The sequence below is a fragment of the Oncorhynchus gorbuscha genome, linkage group LG21, assembly GCF_021184085.1.
Source record: "Oncorhynchus gorbuscha isolate QuinsamMale2020 ecotype Even-year linkage group LG21, OgorEven_v1.0, whole genome shotgun sequence".
Lineage (NCBI taxonomy): Eukaryota > Metazoa > Chordata > Actinopteri > Salmoniformes > Salmonidae > Oncorhynchus > Oncorhynchus gorbuscha.
Window position 1 is genome coordinate 13,015,947 of NC_060193.1, and position 21,234 is coordinate 13,037,180.

The 21,234-nt window shown below is 43.2% G+C and overlaps 1 protein-coding gene and 1 long non-coding RNA gene across 2 annotated transcripts in view; one reads left to right on the top strand and one right to left on the bottom strand.

The window, feature by feature from the left end:
• Positions 1-1,423: 1,423 nt before the first annotated feature.
• LOC124007843 (trafficking protein particle complex subunit 14-like) lies at positions 1,424-18,260 on the top strand. Its single transcript, XM_046318623.1, has 11 exons — positions 1,424-2,155; positions 3,102-3,197; positions 3,285-3,414; positions 3,564-3,650; positions 8,013-8,133; positions 8,247-8,394; positions 12,521-12,582; positions 14,420-14,592; positions 14,901-15,037; positions 15,130-15,329; positions 15,844-18,260. Exons 1-11 carry the CDS (start codon positions 1,664-1,666, stop codon positions 16,025-16,027), a joined length of 1,830 nt encoding a protein of 609 aa, XP_046174579.1. The 5' UTR covers positions 1,424-1,663; the 3' UTR covers positions 16,028-18,260.
• The window catches only part of LOC124007861, a 10,605-nt gene continuing 3,492 nt past the window's right edge, over positions 14,122-21,234 (bottom strand). Inside the window, exon 3 of the long non-coding RNA XR_006834028.1 lies at positions 14,122-15,996. This is a non-coding gene — a long non-coding RNA (uncharacterized LOC124007861). The remainder of the gene's footprint in view (positions 15,997-21,234) is intronic.

The window sequence follows — 21,234 nt, forward strand, 5'->3', positions numbered from 1 at the left end:
ATGGATATCATTATGATTTAATTAATTTGTATAGGAAAACCAAGGAAATAGTAACTAGGGTAAATCGAGGGAATAGAAACTTCCTTTGATAGGCCTAACATTAACAAACAACCATAATGTACAGGTTTGATAGGCCTAACATTAACAAACAACCATAATGTACAGGTTTGATAGGCCTAACATTAACAAACAACCATAATGTACAGGTTTGATAGGCCTAACATTAACAAACAACCATAATGTACAGGTTTGATAGGCCTAACATTAACAAACAACCATAATGTACAGGTTTGATAGGCCTAACATTAACAAACAACCATAATGTACAGGTTTGATAGGACTAACATTAACAAACAACCATAATGTACAGGTTTGATAGGCCTAACATTAACAAACAACCATAATGTACAGGTTTGATAGGCCTAACATTAACAACCATAATGTACAGGTTTGATAGGCCTAACATTAACAAACAACCATAATGTACAGGTTTGATAGGCCTAACATTAACAAACAACCATAATGTACAGGTTTGATAGGCCTAACATTAACAAACAACCATAATGTACAGGTTTGATAGGCCTAACATTAACAACCATAATGTACAGGTTTGATAGGCCTAACATTAACAAACAACCATAATGTACAGGTTTGATAGGCCTAACATTAACAAACAACCATAATGTACAGGTTTGATAGGCCTAACATTAACAAACAACCATAATGTACAGGTTTGATAGGCCTAACATTAACAAACAACCATAATGTACATACGTAGAATGTATGCACACATGACTGTAAGTCGCTTTGGATAAAAGCGTCTGCTAAATGGCATATATTATTATTATTATTATTATTATTGATAGGCCTAACATTAACAAACAACCATAATGTACAGATCTGATAGGACTTTTATTCTCATTCAAATTGGGACTATTCTACCATACTTGAGAGCATACTTTTTGCAGACATTGTAGGTAATACTTCAGAAAACTATATTTAACATAATAATAATAATATCTCCCTGTTACTTGAAGATGTTTATACTTGGTTTGAAACCTCGATATACAGTACATCTGCATGCATTCATTCACAGGTTTTACAAAGCTTCTGCCTGTGATCCTTGTGTGGTTTTGAGTGGCTTATCTATTTAAGATTTAAATAGAAATGGCAAATCTCTAGGCATTGTTGCAAATTGATCACATCAAGTTTACAAGGGGTTTAACAGGATTTTCAGTCAATGTTTTCAACTGACAAAATCAAGTATTATTTATTTAATTTGTCAGACATTTTTTTATTGTACTATAGTATTTAGTAGGCCTACCTGACTGGGGAGAGAAAGGCCTGCTATGTGGGCTTCTGTGAACTATATTTATAGGCAGTTGATTACTCCTGCCTAGTTAACAATTCTGCTTTTTTTTGTCTGTGATCGACTGGTTGTACTGAAGCACAATGCAAAGTGCAGAGTCGGTTGCAGGTTCATCGACTGATGGCCACAATGAATTGGATTTTAAATGTTTATTATTGATAATATATTTATAGAAAATAGGCCAGCTGTCGACGCTGGTCATAAACTGAGACTATAATTCCAAGAGGGGTGTGAATCGTATTAGCTTGTTTGTATGTGGCAATAACGGGGTAAATAAGCTAGCTAACGTTAGCAATGGTTCTAATGATGGAATCGCAATGTGAGTATTTTATGTATTTCCCTGCTGTTTCCATCACGGACCTTTCCGACCCGTCAAAATACCGAACTCTCCCCCGTCGCAGTCACCTCTATCTCGGTGAGACCGTGCAGTTCTTGTTGGTCCTGCGGTCCAGAGATGAACGGTCCGGTTCGGACGGGACAAAGGGAAACGGGGATAGTGACTGCGGTACCCGGGCTTGGAAGGAGCTGGTAGGGTCCCTCTCCGCTGTAGCAAGTGTGTGCCCTGGCGAGAGCCGACATCGCTCCCAACTTCACCCACACGAGTTCCAGAGAAGCTACAGCGACGACGGTGCAGACGAGGACCCCGACGAGGTCGACTTTGCTGCGGGTACAGCCCATATAGGCAGAAGGGAGTCCAGGAACCGAGGCTTCAGAGAATGCAAGCCGCTTCTCATTCACAATAACACCGGGAGTGATGGGCGGCAGTATCGGCGGGCACCGATGCAGGTAATATGAAATAAATAATAACAGTGTGGTGATAAGTGGAAGGGAAAGAAGGGTCCGTAAGTGGACTATAAACATGGCCAGTTTATTGTATTTTATAATAGGCTACGTGTACACCTCTTGTGTGAAATAGGAAGTGCTGACATTTCCTGAGCTGATAAGAGTGCAGCAGAATCACACATGTTAACCACAACTACAGTGAACCAGACCTTTTTCAACTTCCTGCATGCACTGACCCAACAAGCCAAAACACTGTCTCACTCTGACTATGGTAACTTGTTATTGTGATCTGCTGTACATGTCGGTGCTATCTAGTAGTTACTGATGACATACAAGACGCCTCAAGCATGCGAGCCTCAGCACTGTTTCGATTTGTCCGAACTTGACATTGAGAGAGAGAGAGCAGGCCTTGTGGAGTATTTGCTCACCATTGCCTGTTATGAAGCCCGCACAGTGCCAGTGCAGACAGACAAAAACAACCCAGTCATATTTTCAGAGAAGTCATACCACCTCTCATAACACCGTGGCTCATAGCCAAACAAATGTACCTTGAGGTGTTGGCAACGCTGATAGATAACACCCACTATGATAGTCAATGTGGGCAAAACAATGGGAATGGATTGTTGTATTTGTGGCACTCAACCACACTTTAATTTCCCATTTCTTTGTGAAAGATCCTGTTTGTCCATCATACACTGCTGGTGTGGGAGAGTGGATAACAGTAGTGACTCACATCCGTATCAAGAATCTATAGTCCAAATAAATCCTCCTCCTTTCTTTTTGAGAGCCCATTGTTTACATAATCTCTCTCTGTGTGGCACCACACACACAGACACACACACATATAACATTTTTCTGTCTCGTCCTCTCTCTCCTAGTCACCCATGAACAATAGAAAATGATATCATATTTCTGTGTGTGTGTACTTGTGCCCTCCTCTCTATCCTAGTCACCCATGGACAAGCCAGTGGTACTGAACGATGAGGTCATCTTCCCTCTGACCGTCTCATTGGACAAACTCCACATCAACACGCTCAAGGTCAAGGTGAGAGTGTGTGTATGTGTGATCAGATCGTAGTGACTATTCATGTTCATAACCTCGCCATAACCTGTGCATTCCTGTCTATGTCAGATCGTAGTGACAGTGTGGAAGCAGGAGAAGGAGAAGGCAGAGATCAGGGAACATGGTTACCTCACCATCCTACAGCTGAGGAGTCCCACACACACCTTCAGACAGGACCTCAACACCTTCAAGGCCCAGGGTACACACAAACACACACATGCCTTTGAAATTCAAAAAACTCAATATATCATATTTGCATTCAATTAAATATTGTACATAATAGTTTTTGAATGTATTTTTTATGACAACTATCTCTCTCTCTCCCCCTCCTTCCCCCTCTCTGTCCAGTCAGCACCACCCTGAGTGTTCTTCCTCCTCCGACTGTGAAATGTCAACAGATTACCGTCTCCGGGAAGCACCTGACCCTTCTCAAAGGTAGGGAGCTGGGGAGGTTAAACTTTGTTACACTGAATGAGAAACACTCTGGACCCTAGTTACACTGAACGAGAAACTCTCTGGACCCTAGTTACACTGAATGAGAAACCATCTGGACCCTAGTTACACTGAATGAGAAACACTCTGGACCCTAGTTACACTGAACGAGAAACACTCTGAACCCTAGTTACACTGAACGAGAAACACTCTGGACCCTAGTTACACTGAACGAGAAACACTCTGGACACTAGTTAAAGCCTAGAAATGGTAGGGGGCTGTTTGTGGATTTAGAATGGGCTCACACTATTTCTTCTTAACCCTAGACTCATTGGGTGTTTTCTATTCTCAGATTTGCTCACCCTGCTCTGAAGCAGAGCTAAGAGCTCCTGACTTCTGAATAAAGGAAAGATTGAAACTGTGTGTGTGTGTGTGTGTGTGTGTGTGTGTGTGTGTGTGTGTGTGTGTGTGTGTGTGTGTGTGTGTGTGTGTGTGTGTGTGTGTGTGTGTGTGTGTGTGTGTGTGTGTGTGTGTGTGTGTGTGTAAAATCCTGTTCATTCACTGGCATTAATCAGAGCCATGTATATAGAGAGTTGGGCCAACTTTACGAATTTTGAATATTGTTTTAATTCTAGAAGTACAGTAGCAGCTTGGGTAATGCCCTAGTTGAGGAGTGCCAAATGAAGATTCATGATTGGTCCTGTCTGGCTCAATTGGTAGATAGAGCATGGCACCTGCAATGCTAGGGTTGTGGATTTCAGTTCCCGCCTAGGCCACACCCATATGAAAGACTGATGCACTTCACTGTTGTAAGTCGCTTTGGAAAAAAGCATGTGATCAATGCAATATTTATGTTATGTTACTTCCTGTTTGAAAACAAAGTGCTTAAGCTAGTGGTTATGCTAACACAGTCTTGGTTTGTTAACAGTAACAGTAACAGAGAGCAAAGTATGACAAATCAAGTACTTTATCCTCGCTGCCATTGTGTTATTACAGTGTTATGCAATAGCTCAGAAGTGTAATGGCTCATATCTGGTGTGTGTGTGTGTGTGCATGTGCGCGTGCACCTGTGTGTGTGTTTACACTATAGAGTAAGAGGACCCTCTGAAATGACCCTGTATTGTCTTAAAGGGAAAGTGTGCCTTCCGAAAATATTCATGTCCCTTGACTTATTCCACATTTTGTCGTGTTACATCTTGACTTAAAAATGGATGAAATATATATATATATTAACACCCATCTACACACAATAACCCATAATGACAAAGTGAGAAAGAAAAACACGTGAATACATTTTTGCAGATGTATTGAAAATAAATTACAGAAATATTTAATTTCCATAAGTATTCACACCTCTTGAGTCAATACTTTTAAAAGCACCTTTGGCAGCGATAACAGGTGTGAGTCTTTTGGGGTGAGTCTCTAAGAGCTTTCCACACCTCAATTGTGCAACATTTGCCCATTATTCTTTTCATAATTCTTCAAGCTCTTGTCAAATTGGTTGTTGATCATAGCTTGACAACCATTTTCATTGCCATATATTTTCAAGTAGATTTAAGTCAAAACTGTAACTCGGCCACTCGGGAACATTCACTGTCTTCTTGGTAAGTAACTCCGGTGTAGATTTGGCCTTGTGTTTTAGTTTATTGTCCTTCTGAAAGGTGAATTCATCCCCCAGTGTCTGGTAGAAAGCAGACTGACCCATGGTTTCCTTTAGGATTTGGCCTTGTGTTTTAGGTTATTGTCCTTCTGAAAGGTGAATTCATCCCCCAGTGTCTGGTGGAAAGCAGACTGACCCATGGTTTCCTTTAGGATTTGGCCTTGTGTTTTAGGTTATTGTCCTTCTGAAAGGTGAATTCATCCCCCAGTGTCTGGTAGAAAGCAGACTGACCCATGGTTTCCTTTAGGATTTGGCCTTGTGTTTTAGGTTATTGTCCTTCTGAAAGGTGAATTCATCCCCCAGTGTCTGGTGGAAAGCAGACTGACCCATGGTTTCCTTTAGGATTTGGCCTTGTGTTTTAGGTTATTGTCCTTCTGAAAGGTGAATTCATCCCCCAGTGTCTGGTAGAAAGCAGACTGACCCATGGTTTCCTTTAGGATTTGGCCTTGTGTTTTAGGTTATTGTCCTTCTGAAAGGTGAATTCATCCCCCAGTGTCTGGTGGAAAGCAGACTGACCCATGGTTTCCTTTAGGATTTGGCCTTTCTGTTTTTTTTTGTTCTGAAAAACTCCCCAGTAGATAAACGATTACAAGCATAACGTGATGCAACTACCACCAAAGGGATATATATATTTTTTTACCCATCTACCAATGGGTGACCTTCTTTGCGAGGTATTGGAAAACCGCCCTGGTCTGTTTTGAAATTCACTGCTCAACCGAGTGAACTTACAGATAATTGTATGTGTGGATACAGAGATGAGGTAGTCATTCAACATTCATGTTAAACACTATTATTGCACAGAGAGTGAGTCCATGCAATTTATTATGTGACTTGTTAAGCACATTTTTACTCCTGAACTTATTTAGGCTTGCAATAACTAAATGGGTTGAATGCTTATTGACTTAAGACATTTAAGCTTTTCATGTTTAATTAATTTGTACACATTTTGAGTAACATCATTTGACTTTGACATCATTATTGTATGTAGGCCAGTGACAAAAACAAATCTCAATTTCAATCCATTTGAAATTCTGTCTGTAACACAACAACGTGGAAAGGTCAAGGGGGTGTGAATACTTTCTGAAGGCAGTGGAAACCCTTTTTTCTACTTACCCAGACACAGATGAACTCATGGATACCGTTTTTATGTTTCTACATACATACACAAACCCCACTTACAACATCCACGTCCCATTAAAGGAATAGTGCGACATTTTGGCAACCGAGTGCAGTTTCTCTGTGTGCAGTTTGAAGGAAGTTGAAGGTCGTATGCTAGCAGTTCCTATAGACTTGCACTAACTGTAGTTAGCAATGGCCCCTGAAACTACTTTCAACTTCCTTCAAACTGCACACAGAGAAACTGCACTCGGTTTGTGTATGTGTTTAAATATTCTCCTATGTTAGTGACGCCATTGTTGTAGGAGACAATACTACCATGACTTTTAGGAGACAATACTACCATGACTTTTAGGAGACAATACTACCATGACTTTTAGGAGACAATACTACCATGACTTTTAGGAGACAATACTACCATGACTTTTAGGAGACAATACTACCATGACTTTTTGGAGACAATCATACATCACTTAAATATCTCCTCTCTGTTTTCCTGTTCCTGTATCTTTTTTAATGTCTCCCACCTCTCTCTCGTTCCCCGCTCCACCTCTCTCGCTCCCCACTCCACCTCTCTCTCGCTCCACCTCCACCTCTCTCGTTCCCCGCTCCACCTCTCTCGCTCCCCACTCCACCTCTCTCTCGGCTCCACCACCTCGCTCTCGCTCCACCTCTCCCGCTCCACCTCTCCACCTCTCGGCTCCACCTCTCTCGCTCCCCTCCACCTCTCTCGCTCCACTCTCTCTCGCTCCCCGCTCCACCTCTCTCGCTCCCCACTCCACCTCTCTCGCTCCACCTCTCTCGCTCCCCACTCCACCTCTCTCTCGGCTCCATCTCTCTCTCGCTCCCCGCTCCACCTCTCTCGCTCCCCGCTCCACCTCTCTCTCGCTCCCCGCTCCACCTCTCTCGCTCCCCGCTCCACCTCTCTCGCTCCCCGCTCCACCTCTCTCGCTCCCCGCTCCACCTCTCTCGCTCCCCCACTCCTCCCCTCTCCACCTCTCGGCTCCACCTCTCTCCCCGCTCCCCTCTCCACCTCTCGCTCCCCGCTCTCGCTACCCGCTCCATCACTCTCGCTCCCCGCTCCACCTCTCTTGCTCCCGGCTCCACCCTCTCGCCCCGCTCCACCTCGCTCCCCGCTCCACCTCTCTCGCTCCCCGCTCTCGCTATCCGCTCCACCTCTCTCTCGCTCCCCCTACCCGCTCCACCTCTCTCGCTCCCCGCTCCCCGCTCCACCTCTCTCTCGCTCCCTGCTCCACGCTCCACCTCTCTCTCGCTCCCTGCTCCACCTCTCTCCGCTCCCTCCACCTCTCTCTCGCTCCCCGCTCCACCCTCTCTCGCTCCCCGCTCCCCGCTCCCCGCTCCACCTCTCTCGCTCCCCGCTCCACGTCTCTCGCTCCCCGCTCCCCCGCTCCACCTCTCTCTCGCTCCCCGCTCCACCTCTCTCTCGCTCACCGCTCCACCTCTCTCTCTCTCCGCTCCCCGCTCCACCTCTCTCTCGCCCTCCGCTCCACCTCTCTCTCGCTCCCCGCTCCACCTCCCACTTTCTCACCCTTTTCCACCCCCTCCACCTCTCTCCCCCCTCTCCCCAGTATTAAACTCCAGTTCCCAGGAGGAGGTGTGTGTTAAGAACGTGAGGGTTCTTCCTAACTTCAACGCGTCCTACCTCCCCATGATGCCTGATGGCTCTGTACTCCTCGTGGACAATGTCTGGTAATTACAGTCCCAACCTTAACCATTAGGATTTAATGTAAAACTGCTGTAAAAAAAAAATGTTAAAAGTGCCACTTTTTGTAACCACAACATTTTATACTACCTGTCTGCAGCCACCAATCAGCGGAGGTTACCATGGCATCATTCCACAGAATGAACAGTAGCTCCTCCCACCTTCCCAGCATGCTCTCTGCCCTGGAGGAGCAGAACTTCCTGTTTCAGCTGCAGCTCAGAGACCAGCCAGAGGAAGAGTCCAGCGAGGTGAGAGTGGGGGAGATTCTCGACTGGGCAAAAGTCGTGGAGAGTGTCAATTCGTTAGTAGGAGAACGGAAGATTGTGCTCACCACCATGATAACCTACTTCGGCAGAGGATGCACAGGTGTATCCTCAATGGAGGCTAGTGCAGAAGTGTTTAAACAACGGCCCCTCCCCCTTTGAATCGGCTGTTGTTTTCTGGAATGAGAAAAGCAAGCACACATTTAAAATCTATATGCTACTTATCCTTTTATCTAGAAAATGTTGATGTGCGAGTGCAGATGTCTCATTTCATACAAGCACATTTGTTTCTATGTTTCCTCGGCTCCTCTCCTCGGTTACCTTCAACCTTTTTCAAAAGCAGGCAAGGATAGATTCTCTCACGGAGAGAAAGGAGAATGTAATACCAACTGAAATAGTCCCAGTTTGTAACATGAAGGGGAGTGAAGTGAGTATCTCTGTCAGTGAGATACATTCCAGACTATAATATCACACTTAACCCGATTGTACACTACACGATTTTGGCCCGGATTTAGTTTTTGAGATTTGAGACAAAATTCCCATGTCATTGCCTACTCAGGACACGCAGCTATCACTGGCACTCGTTTAATGTGAGCGGGTCAGAGACACAATCTACGGATCTCGTCTTTGAGCAGTCCCAGACGTCCCAAATATTTTTGTGAAACAACAGGTTTTGAAAACGGTGACAAGCAATAGCCAATGAGAGCTCGCCAGAGAAGAAATCAGTGAGATCATAAGGTTGTTTCGCGTCATCCAGGATGAGTAGACAAGAGCAGGAGTGATGACTACTACTATTATCTGTTTGTACTTGCCTTTAACCAAAGCCAAAGTGTCAAATAGCTACAGCTCTGAAGTTCACAACCAAAGTTATTCAATATGTTGGCTTGATACAGTTGAAGTCGGAAGTTTACATACACTTAGGTTGGAGTCATTAAAACTTGTTTTTCAACCACTCCACAAATTTCTTGTTAACCAACTATAGTTTTGGCAAGTCGGTTAGGACATCTACTTTGTGCACGACAAGTTATTATTCCAACTATTGTTTACAGACAGATTATTTCACTTATAATTCACTGTATCGCAATTCCAGTGGGTCAGAAGTTTACATACACTAAGTTGACTGTGCCTTTAAACAGCTTGGAAAATTCCAGAAAATTATGTCATGGCTTTAGAAGCTTCTGATTGGCTACATGACATAATTTGAGTCAATTGGAGGTGGACCTGTGGATATATTTCAAGGCCTACCTTCAAACTCAGTGCCTTTTTGCTTGACATCAGCTCGCTTGGAGTTTGACAAAAGGCACCTAAAGGACTCTGACCATGAGAAACAAGAATCCCTGGTCTGATGAAACCAAGATTGAACTTTTTGGCCAGAATGCCAAGCGTCCCGTCCGGTGGAAACCTGGCACCATCCCTACGGCGAAGCATGGTGGCAGCGGCATCATGATGTGGGGATGTTTTTCAGCGGCAGGGACTGGGAGGCTAGTCAGAATCATGAGAGAGGTGAATGGAGCAAAGTTCAGAGAGATCCTTGATGAAAACCTGCTCCAGACCGCTCAGGACCTCAGACTGGGGCGAAGGTTCATCTTCCAACAGGACAACGACCCTAAGCACTGTGGCAAAGAAGGGGGTCGAGTGATAAGTGGCAGATATGTGAGAGCAGAGCTAGTAAACGGGCTCTGCCCGATCACTAAAATGGCCACCCCTGTCAGAACTACAGATCACAAAATGGCCGACCGCCAAAACTACAAGTCCCAGAAGCAAGGGGAACCCTCAGAAGGTGGAGCCGACTCACAGATAAAGGGTCAAGAGAAACCAGGAAGAGGAAGAGAGAGGGCTGGAAGGAGCTATGAACAATAGAGAAAGAGACTATAGAGATTGGCTGGATTTACCGTGTATGAGCTGGATTGTTTGGACTTACCTGTTGGCGTTTGGACCTGAACCTACCGAGAACCCGACCCTGCTATCCTTGACCTCGCCTAAGGCCTGGGTGGACCAGGACGGAGAAACAAAACCCTGCTATCCTTGACCTCGCCTAAGGCCTGGGTGGACCAGGACGGAGATGTGTGGTGGTTATTTCTTTATTGTCAAATGAGGAGACACAAACTTTTCAGAGTCCGAGTTAAACAAAATCTTTATTCACTTATTAATAAGAATAGCATGTCACACCACACACACAGGTGATTCATGTGAGTGCTCTGCAATAACGATGGCTGGTCGACACAACACTCTTGAATGTTGCGTTGAGAGCCCCGACACAAGAAATACCAACATATTTTATATGGCAGAGATACACCCCCTTAGTCTAGATGACAAACAACAGATGTGTGGAATTGGTCACAAGGTTAGGATTTGTATGAAATAAATGAATAATTTATAGCAGACAGTATCTGCTGTGAAGACTGTTCTCATTGTTTGAAAAGCAGGGGTTTGGCCCCCAAAACGAGGTTCCTCTCAATCCGAGCCATCTCTCCCCAGTGCCTTCCAGTAAGAGCAGAGCAATTTCCCTCACATGAATGGAATGTGGCTTGTTAGGTTTATCACCTAAGGCAACGTAAATCTACTCTTAGCATTAAGCCGCAGAGGCCCACTCTTAATTCACACAGACACAATAGAGTTCTAAGAACCCTATTCTGTTGCATAAAATTACCATTTGATGCAATAACAGTATTATAACATAATATTGTAATTTCACCACCACAATGTCCTTGAGTGGCCCAGACAGAGCCCGGACTTGAACCCAATACATCTCTGGAGAGACCTAAAAATAGCTGTGCAGCGACGCTCCCCATCCAACCTGACAGAGCTTTAGAGGCTCTGCAGAGAGAAATGGGAGAAACTTCCCAAATACAGGTGTGCCGAGCTTGTAACATCATACCCAAGAAGACTTGAGGCTGTAATCGCTGCCAAAGGTGCTTCAACAAAGTACTGAGTAAAGGGTCTGAATACTTATGTAAATGTGATATTTCAGTTTTTATTTCTTATAAATAGTTTTTGCTTTGTCGCTATGGGGTATTGTGTGTAGATTGATGAGGGACAAAAACAATTGGAGCTGTAAAATGAAAACATTTGGAAAAAGTCAAGGGGTCTGAATACTTTCAGATTGCATTGTATGGCAAGCGTTAATGTCTGACTGAAGATATTTGAGGCTGCTTTGAGCCACAGCTCGTTGTAGCTACGTCAAATCTAATCACATCGTTGTTTTGGCGAGACGGCGTGGTATCGACAATCCTTACGACCAAGTGAAGAATCTTGTAGCGTGTGACCCCCATCTGTACCACATTGTTTAGTGTGCTACATTGTTTAGTGTGCTACATTGTTTAGTGTGCTACATTGTTTAGTGTGCCACATTGTTTAGTGTGCTACATTGTTTGGTGTGCTACATTGTTTGGTGTGCTACATTGTTTGGTGTGCTACATTGTTTGGTGTGCCACATTGTTTAGTGTGCCACATTGTTTAGTGTGCCACATTGTTTGGTGTGCTACATTGTTTGGTTTGCTACATTGTTTGGTGTGCTACATTGTTTAGTGTGCTACATTGTTTAGTGTGCTACATTGTTTAGTGTGCTACATTGTTTGGTGTGCTACATTGTTTGGTGTGCTACATTGTTTGGTGTGCTACATTGTTTGGTGTGCTACATTGTTAGGTGTGCTACATTGTTTAGTGTGCTACATTGTTTAGTGTGCTACATTGTTTAGTGTGCTACATTGTTTGGTGTGCTACATTGTTTAGTGTGCTACATTGTTTGGTGTGCTACATTGTTTGGTGTGCTACATTGTTTAGTGTGCTACATTGTTTGGTGTGCTACATTGTTTGGTGTGCTACATTGTTTAGTGTGCTACATTGTTTAGTGTGCTACATTGTTTGGTGTGCTACATTGTTTGGTGTGCTACATTGTTTGGTGTGCTACATTGTTTGGTGTCGGCACCACTATGTTGGCAAGACCATCGCTCAGCAAATTATTATATATATTTGTTCTTTGTGTCGCGTACAACCGGCTTTAGTGTGAGATCATTTAAACTGTTTTATATTAAACGTATGCATGAAAGATCTGCCAATAATGTCTACAGCATGAGATCATTTGAGGAATGTGTTTTTCTTTCTGCTTTAGGGTCTGGAGGTTCCATTGGTGGCTGTGCTGCAATGGTCTACCTCTAAGCTTCCATTTACCAGGTAGGTCTATTTTTAAATGTTTTTATTTTACCCTCTTTTTCTGCACAGTTTTGATCTTGTCTCATCGCTGCAACCCCCCAATGGGCTCGGGAGGCGAAGGTTGAGTCATGCGTCCTCCGAAATATGACCCGCCCAACCGTGCTTCTTAAAACCCGCCCGCTTAACCTGGGCGCCAGCCGCACCAATGTGTCAGATGAAACACCGTTCAATTTATAACCGGGGTCAGCTTGCAAGCGCCCTGCCTGCCATAAGGAGTCACTAGCGATCGCGATGAACCAAGTAAAGCCCCCCCGCCAGACCCTCCCCTAACCCGGTCGACGCTGGGCCAATTGTGCGCCGCCCTATGGGACTCCCATTGACGGCCGGTTGGGATACTGCCTGGGATCGAACCCGGGTCTGTAATGATGCCTCTAGACTTCCGTGCCACTCAGGAGGCCCAGGGGCCGGATTCACAAAACCTTCTTATTTCCTCTTAACTGCCATTTTTTTCCTTTAACTTTAGAATCGAGAAGAGGGTTTAGCAACGGTGCTATTCCTCAAGAAGGTTCTAGGAAATGTTCTTGTGCTATTTCTTATGTTTCTCCTTTCGCAAAAAGATTCTTGGAAATGTTCTTAATTCCAAGATGGCTAAACCCTTGTCTTAAACTCAGAGCGGTGAGAGAAAAAGCTCATGAAAGCAATTGACCATATTTAATTCACACAACCTTCATCTGAAAGTTTCAGTATGGATTATTTTAAACCCAAGAACATGTTTTAGAACAGTCATCTTGGTAAGAAAATACATGATTGCCATTGCTTGCTAGAGTTAAATCTTTCATCAGACCAGAGAATCTTGTTTCTCATGGTCTGAGAGTCCTTTAGGTGCCTTTTGGCAAACTCCAAGCGGGCTGTCATGTGCCTTTTACTGATTGGTGGTGCTACAGAGATGGTTGTCCATCTGGAATGTTCTCCCATCTTCACAGAGGAACTCTGGAGCTCTGTCAGAGTGACCATCGGGTTCTTAATCACCTCCCTGACCAAAGCCTTTCTCCCCCGATTGCTTAGTTTGGCCATTCAGCCAGCTCTTGGAAGAGTCTTTGTGGTTCCAAACTTCTTCCATTTAAGAATGATGGAGACCACTGTGTTCTTGGGGACCTTCAATGCTGCAAAAATGTTTTTATACCCTTCCCCAGATCTGTGCCTCGACACAATCCTGTCCTGGAGCTCTACGGACAATTCCTTTGACCTCATGGCTTGGTTTTTGCTCTGACATGCACTGTCAACTGTGGGACCTTATATAGACATGTGTGTGTCTTTCCAAATCAAATGAATTTACCACAGGTGGACGCCAATCAAGTTGTAGAAACATCTCAAGGATGATCAATAGAAACAGGATGCACCTGAGCCCAATTTCGAGTCTCATAGCAAAGGGTCTGAATACTTACATTTACATTTACATTTAAGTCATTTAGCAGACGCTCTAATCCAGAGCGACAAGGTGTTTTTTTCAATCAATTTTTAAAAAATTTGCAAAAATCTTGAAAAACCTGTTTTCGCTTTGTCATTATGGGGTATTGTGTATAGATTGATGAGGGGGGAAAAAGTATTTGAATCCATTTTAGAATAAGGCTGTAACGTAACTAAATGTGGGAAGGGGTCCCAATACTTTCCGAATGCACTGTAACTATCCTATTATAACTACAAGCATAACTACAAGCCTTCCCTTCACAAGATAAGTGTACACCCAGTATTTGTTGGAACTATCCCATAATAACTACTCTTCATTAACTCTATTATCTGTCCAAATATACCTCCCTCATTATTACCTGATTTGACCTTCTTCACTTCCCTTCCCCAGGTACATTTCGACCCACTACCAGCTACCCAGCGTGAGACTGGACCGCCCCCGTTTAGTGATGACAGCTTCTTGTCAGAGTTCCGTGAGGCCGCTGGAACACTTCCGGGTCAAATACACCCTCCTCAACAACCTGCAGGACTTCCTGGCTGTACGCCTGGTCTGGACACCCGAAGGTGAGAAGAGATAATCATTATGGAGGGGGGAAAACAGTGATAGAGAGAGATTGGAAGAGGAATGGAAAGAGAGAGTGAAGATGGAGGAAAGCGGAAAAAATAAATAATGGAGAGGTTGTTGGGAGGGAGGGAGGGAGATGTGTAGTGGTAGATGAGGGGTGAATCCTGTCTAACATCCAGTCATGATTTGTAACAAAGCCCCTAACTAACTGACTACATACCAGAGGAACATAATGACTTTAGGTTATATTATATTGCTCTCTCCTTGGTTAAACTAAACACCACCCTCTCTTCCTTCCTCCCCCCAGGACGTGGTCGGCAGGAGGACCCGTCAGCGAGTTCTGTGGTGTGTCACTCCCCCCTCAACAACTTGGGACAGTGTCGGAAAGGATCCACCCTCTCCTTCACAGTTGCCTTCCAGATTCTCAAGGCAGGACTGTTTGAGGTACCAACACACTCACACTCACTTCCTGTCTGTCTGACTGTCTTGTCTTGTCTGACCAAACATTACTCACTCACCCTCCTCTTCCTCTCCAGTTAAGCCAGCACATGAAGCTGAAGCTCCAGTTCACAGCGTCCTGTTCCAACCCCCCTGCTGAGGCCAGGCCCATGTCTCTGTCCCTGTCCCGTCACAACTCTCCCTCCAGCCCTGCTGTTAGAGACCTGCTGGACAGACAGAGTATGGGACGGTCACAGAGCTTCTCTCACCAACAACCCTCACGGTCACATCTTATGAGGTAGGAGACACTGACGCGTATATACAGTCGCTAGTGAAAGTCTTGCTGCCTTAAAATGTAATCTAAATAGGAATACATTACATTTGCTTCCCTATCGATCTACACAACCTACTCCACATTTTCAGAAAATTATTAACATTTATAGAACATTTTCCAAATGAATAAAACGAATAATGAATTTTAAAAAATGAATAAAACAAAGGTGTTTTGATTACGTAGGTATGTAGTTCTCATTCACTTTGAGAATGTACAGTAGGTTGTATAGATCGGGGAGGAAAAACATCAAGTGTATATTCCCCTTTTAGATTTAACTTGAAGGCAGAACACACACGTAGACACACACACATTAGCATTCAGTCAAACACGCACACCCAACCATACTGTAATCCCCACGTTCTGGCAGTGCCTCCTTGACCGCTCTCAGGCTCTTTGAACTCTCTCCTAATCATCCCCATCTTGTGTGTGTGCCTGTCTGTTGCGTCTGTCTGTATCTGTCCGTGTGTGTGTGTTGCAGGACGGGCAGTGTTATGGAGCGCCGGGCCATCACTCCTCCAGTGGGATCTCCAGTGGGTCGACCCCTCTACCTTCCCCCCGAACGCCCCATCCTCTCACTGGATAAGATCGCCAAGAGAGAGTGTAAGGTATTGGTACTGGAACTTGGAAGAGACTGGGAGAGGGAGGGGGGGTTGGAGGAATGAGGTAGAGAGGAAATAAGAGATGTAACGGGTGATTTAGAGGGGGGGGGAGAGACATTTCTCATTGAGCATTTCATCCAACCTGAAACAAAACGCAAAAACTGTTTCACACAAAAATACAGACCACAGTCACCACACTGAATGACTTACTCTACATGATCCACATCATTTCAAGACACCGGAGGAGTTACTTTCCACACAATTATTTTTCCTTTTTTTAAACTATTATTTCAACATTCTGTTTTATTCCTTGTTTTATGTCTTGGTGTGTAATTAAATAACTGTTTTACACCAAAAACATCGGGTGGCATGCTAGATCTGCAGTAATATTTGGGCTGCCATTTAACGTGAAATTCACAGGGTTTGGTTAATTAATAAACTTTTAATATATTGTCTGACTAACACTGTTCTGCATGCGACATGTTTGATGTAAAACTTTGGATGTTAAAGCTAGACTCCTTGAGTCAAGCAATAACAAGCTCTACCCCGCCTCTGTTTTTGTAAAAAGCTTTGGGATAGGCCTGGAGTGATGTAACCACTGTCATAGACAGAGCTATGGATGCAAGGACTGACCTTCTATGATATCAACATGATCATTTAGCCATGTTTTGAGGCTGTACAGTGTTTTGTTTACATTGTTTTACTCGAATGTTTGGAAGCAAACTTATATTTTGGGTTCTGATGAGGTACGGCAGCTGCTCATGAGGCATTTATAATATTCTTCAAGAATCAATGAGTGTATATAATTCATAAGTAAAACAAAATTGATGTAGCAACTAAGGATTTTAGCTTTAACAAAAGCACCAGGATGACCCAGAGAATGGGCTGAGTTCGGTGTCATTGTGGAAAAACTGTAGTTTCATTCTTGTTACAATGTGTTGTAGTTTAGTGACTAAGGGCCACAGTCTCTACACTGAATTTAAAACGTTTAATATTTTGTCTTTACACTGGCAATCAGAGATTTTGTGTTTATGCTAAGTGTATTTGTCTGATTTTGATTATTTTATTTTGTCAGCATTGGCTGCTGCTTAAAAGTCTAACATCTCATCTCCTTAGTACACTACGTATTAGTACACACTCCATGATAGGGAATAATCCTGCATCCTTTTCAGTCAATTGTCTTTCCTTTGCGTCCCTATACAACCTACAGACTAATGGATTTAACAATGGTGGAAACTCTCTCTCCAATACTTTCACATCCAAGCCGTGAAATTGTGCAAGTGCACATTTTGGGAGAAGGGTGGAGAATTGGGACATAACCTGCCACTGTGGTTCACAGCTGTTAAAGCGTTGACCGGTTGAGCCTGTTGATCGTTGAGGTCATTCACACTTGACCTTATTATTAGGGATTTAGTCCTCTTGGGTAATCCAGAATAGTGCATTATTTAAAGTCAGTCTCTGTAGATGTTTTCAACTCTTTCCATTTGTGTTATGAACGATCGGTGTGTGTGTGTGTGTGTGTGTGTGTGTGTGTGTGTGTGTGTGTGTGTGTGTGTGTGTGTGTGTGTGTGTGTGTGTGTGTGTGTGTGTGTGTGTGTGTGTGTGTGTGTGTGTGTGTGTGTGTGTTGTATGCTTCTGAATGAGCCTAAAACACTGGATGTATATTGTATTTTCATTTTATTTTCTGGTTCATAAACCAATAGGAATGGCCAAGAGGTATCTATTCCCGATGTAAAAGACAATGTGATATTCGGTGGGGACATTTCAAACAATCTGTCTACTGAGTGGTATGCCTCATTTTCCCTGGACACAAACTACTTTCTTGTGTATCCTTTGTTCATTTCTATATCTTGTCAAGAAGGACATAAGAGACTTGAGTAGAGGATGTAGTTTGCTATTATCGTGTTTGTTTTTTGTTTTATTTCTGATTTAAAAACTCATTGCATTGTTAGAAAAGGACCCGTGAATAAGCATTTCACTGTTAGTCTCCACCTTTTTTAATTTCACTGTTAGTCTCCACCATTTTTATTCCGAAGCATGTGACATTTTTTGTTGTTGTTGATTCCAGACTTTGTTTAAGGCTAGTGATAGATCATTGGTGAAGAATAGAGAACAGTAAAGGACCGAGACAGCTGCCTTGCAGAATACCACATTTCCATTAAAGAAGACCCTCTGTGTTATATTGGATAGATACAGTGCATTCAGAAACTATTCAGACCCTTTTACTTTTTCCACATTTTGTTAGGTTACAGCCTTATTCTAAAATGGATTACATTGTTTTTTCCCCCTAATCAATCTACACACAATACCCAATAATGACAAGGCAAAAACAGTTTTTTAGAAAAACCTATTCAGACCCTTTACTCAGTACTTTGTTGAAGCACCTTTGGCAACGATTACAACCTAGAGTCTCTGCAGATCCTCTGAAACTCTGTCAGATTGGTTGGGGAGTGTCACTGCAGAGCTATGTTCAGGTCTCTCCAAACATGTTCAAGCATGGCCTCTTGCTGGACCACTCAAGGACATTTGGAGACTTTTCACGATGTCTTGGCTGTGTGCTTAGGGTTGTTGTCCTGTTGGAAGGTGAACCTTCCCCCAGTCTGAAGTCCTGAGCCATCTGGAGCAGATTTTCATCAAGGATCTCTCCATACTTTGCTCCGTTCATCTTTCCCTCGATCCTGACTAGTCTTTCCAGTACCTGCCGCTGAAAAACATCCCCACATCATGATGCTGCCACCACCATGCTTCACCGTAGGGATGGTGCCAGGTTTCTTCCAGACGTGAAGGTTGGCATTCAGGTCAAAGAGTTCAATCTTGGTCTCATCAGACCAGGGAATCTTGTTTCTCATGGTGAGAGTCATTTAGGTGCCTTTTGGCAAACTCCAAGCGGGCTGCCATGTGCCTTTTACTGAGGAGTGGCTTCCATCTGGCCACTCTACCATAAAGGCCTGATTGGTGGATTGCTACAAAGATGGTTATCCTTCTGGAAGGTTCTCCCATCTCAACAGAGGAACTCTTGAGCTCTGTCAGAGTTACCATCGGGTTCTTTTATCACCACCTGACCAAGGCCCTTCTCCCTGATTGCTCAGTTTGGCCAGGCGGCCAGCTCTAGGAAGTCTTGGTGGTTCCAAACTTCATCCATTTAAGAATGAGTGAGGCCACTGTTCTTAGGAACCTTCAATGCTGTAGAAATGTTTTAATACCCTTCCCCAGATCTGTGCCTCGACACAATCCTGGCCTGATGCTCTACGGACAATTCCTTTGACCTCATGACTTGGTTTTTGCTCTGACATGTACTGTCAACTGTGGGACCTTTTATATAGACAGGTGTGTGCCTTTCCAAATCATGTCCAATCAATTGAATTTACCACAGGTGGACTCCAAGTTGTAGAAACATCTCAAGGATGATCAATGGAAACAATATGCACCTGAGCTCAATTTCGAGTCTCATAGCAAAGGGTCTGAATACTTATGTAAATAAGGTATTTCTGTTTTTTGTTTTTTTAATACATTTGCAAAATAATCTAAACCTGTTTTTACTTTGTCATTATGGGGTATTATGTGTAGATTGATGAGGACTGTTTTTTTTATATAAGGCTGTAAGGTAACAACATGGGGGAAAAGTCCAGGGGTCTGAATACTTTCCGAATGCACTGTAACTGTCAACCCATAGCAGAGTAGAGGATTTAGGCTTTGCTGTTATCTTGTTTATCATGATTTATTTAGTTTGTTTTTTATTTACCTTGAAAAACAGCCCCATTCCAACTGCATTTCCATTGTTCCCTTTGTCAGACAAAAAGTTGTCATATTTCCATTCCTTTCCTTTGTGATTTGAAATTAATTTATTATTTCCACTCAGACCAAAGTAACTCATAATTGCATTGTTTATGTATATTTTTGACTTATTTTTAACAGTATTTTTTTTAAGCACTTTATTTACATTTGAATTGTATTGTTCATTGTTCCTCGGATACAAACACAAGGAATGCCTTGAATGCAAACGACATGTTGGAAAAAAGTGTTTTTGGTCACTCCTAGTTTGTTGCACTGACTGAATAAAGACAATTGGAAAGATTGGGCAGTTTGTATACATGCCTTTTGTGTGTGTGTGTGTATATGTATATATTAGAGGTCGACCGATTTTATGATTTTTCAAGACCGATACTGATTATTGGAGGACCAAAAAAGCCGATACCGATTAATCGGACGATATTTATTTATTTGTAATAATGACTTATTTATTTACATACTACATATTTACATACTTATTTTAACTTAATATAATACATCAATAAAATCAATTTAACAGCGCATTAACAGCGCAATGCTTGACGCACAACGAAGAGCTGTTGGCAAAACGCATGAAAGTGCTGTTTGAATGAATGTTTACGCGCCTGCTTCTGCCTACCACCGCTCAGTCAGATATGTAGATACTTGTATACTTGTATGCTCAGTCAAATAATATGCAACACAGGACACGCTAGATAATATCTAGTAATAAAGGTGTAAAAAAAAACTGCCACCCAGGTAGGTTCATATAACACACCACCCAGTTAGGTTAATATAACACACACAACCCCAGGTAGGTTAATATAACACACCAGGTAGGTTATTATAATACACCACCCATGTAGGTTAATATAACACACCAGGTAGGTTAATTCAACACACCACCCATGTAGGTTAATATAACACACCACCCAGGTAGGTTCATATAACACACCACCCAGGTTCGGTAATATAACACACCACCCAGGTAGGTTCATATAACACACCACCCAGGTAGGTTAATATAACACACCACCCAGGTAGGTTAATTCAACACACCACTCAGGTAGGTTCATATAACACACCACCCAGATAGGTTAATTCAACACACCACCCAGGTAGGTTAATTCAACACACCACCCAGGTAGGTTAATTCAACACACCACCCAGGTAGGTTAATATAACACACCAGGTAGGTTATTATAATACACCACCCATGTAGGTTAATATAACACACCACCCAGGTAGGTTCATATAACACACCACCCAGGTTCGGTAATATAACACACCACTCAGGTAGGTTAATTCAACACACCACCCAGGTAGGTTAATTCAACACACCACCCAGGTAGGTTAATATAACACACCAGGTAGGTTATTATAATACACCACCCATGTAGGTTAATATAACACACCACCCAGGTAGGTTCATATAACACACCACCCAGGTTCGGTAATATAACACACCACTCAGGTAGGTTAATTCAACACACCACCCAGGT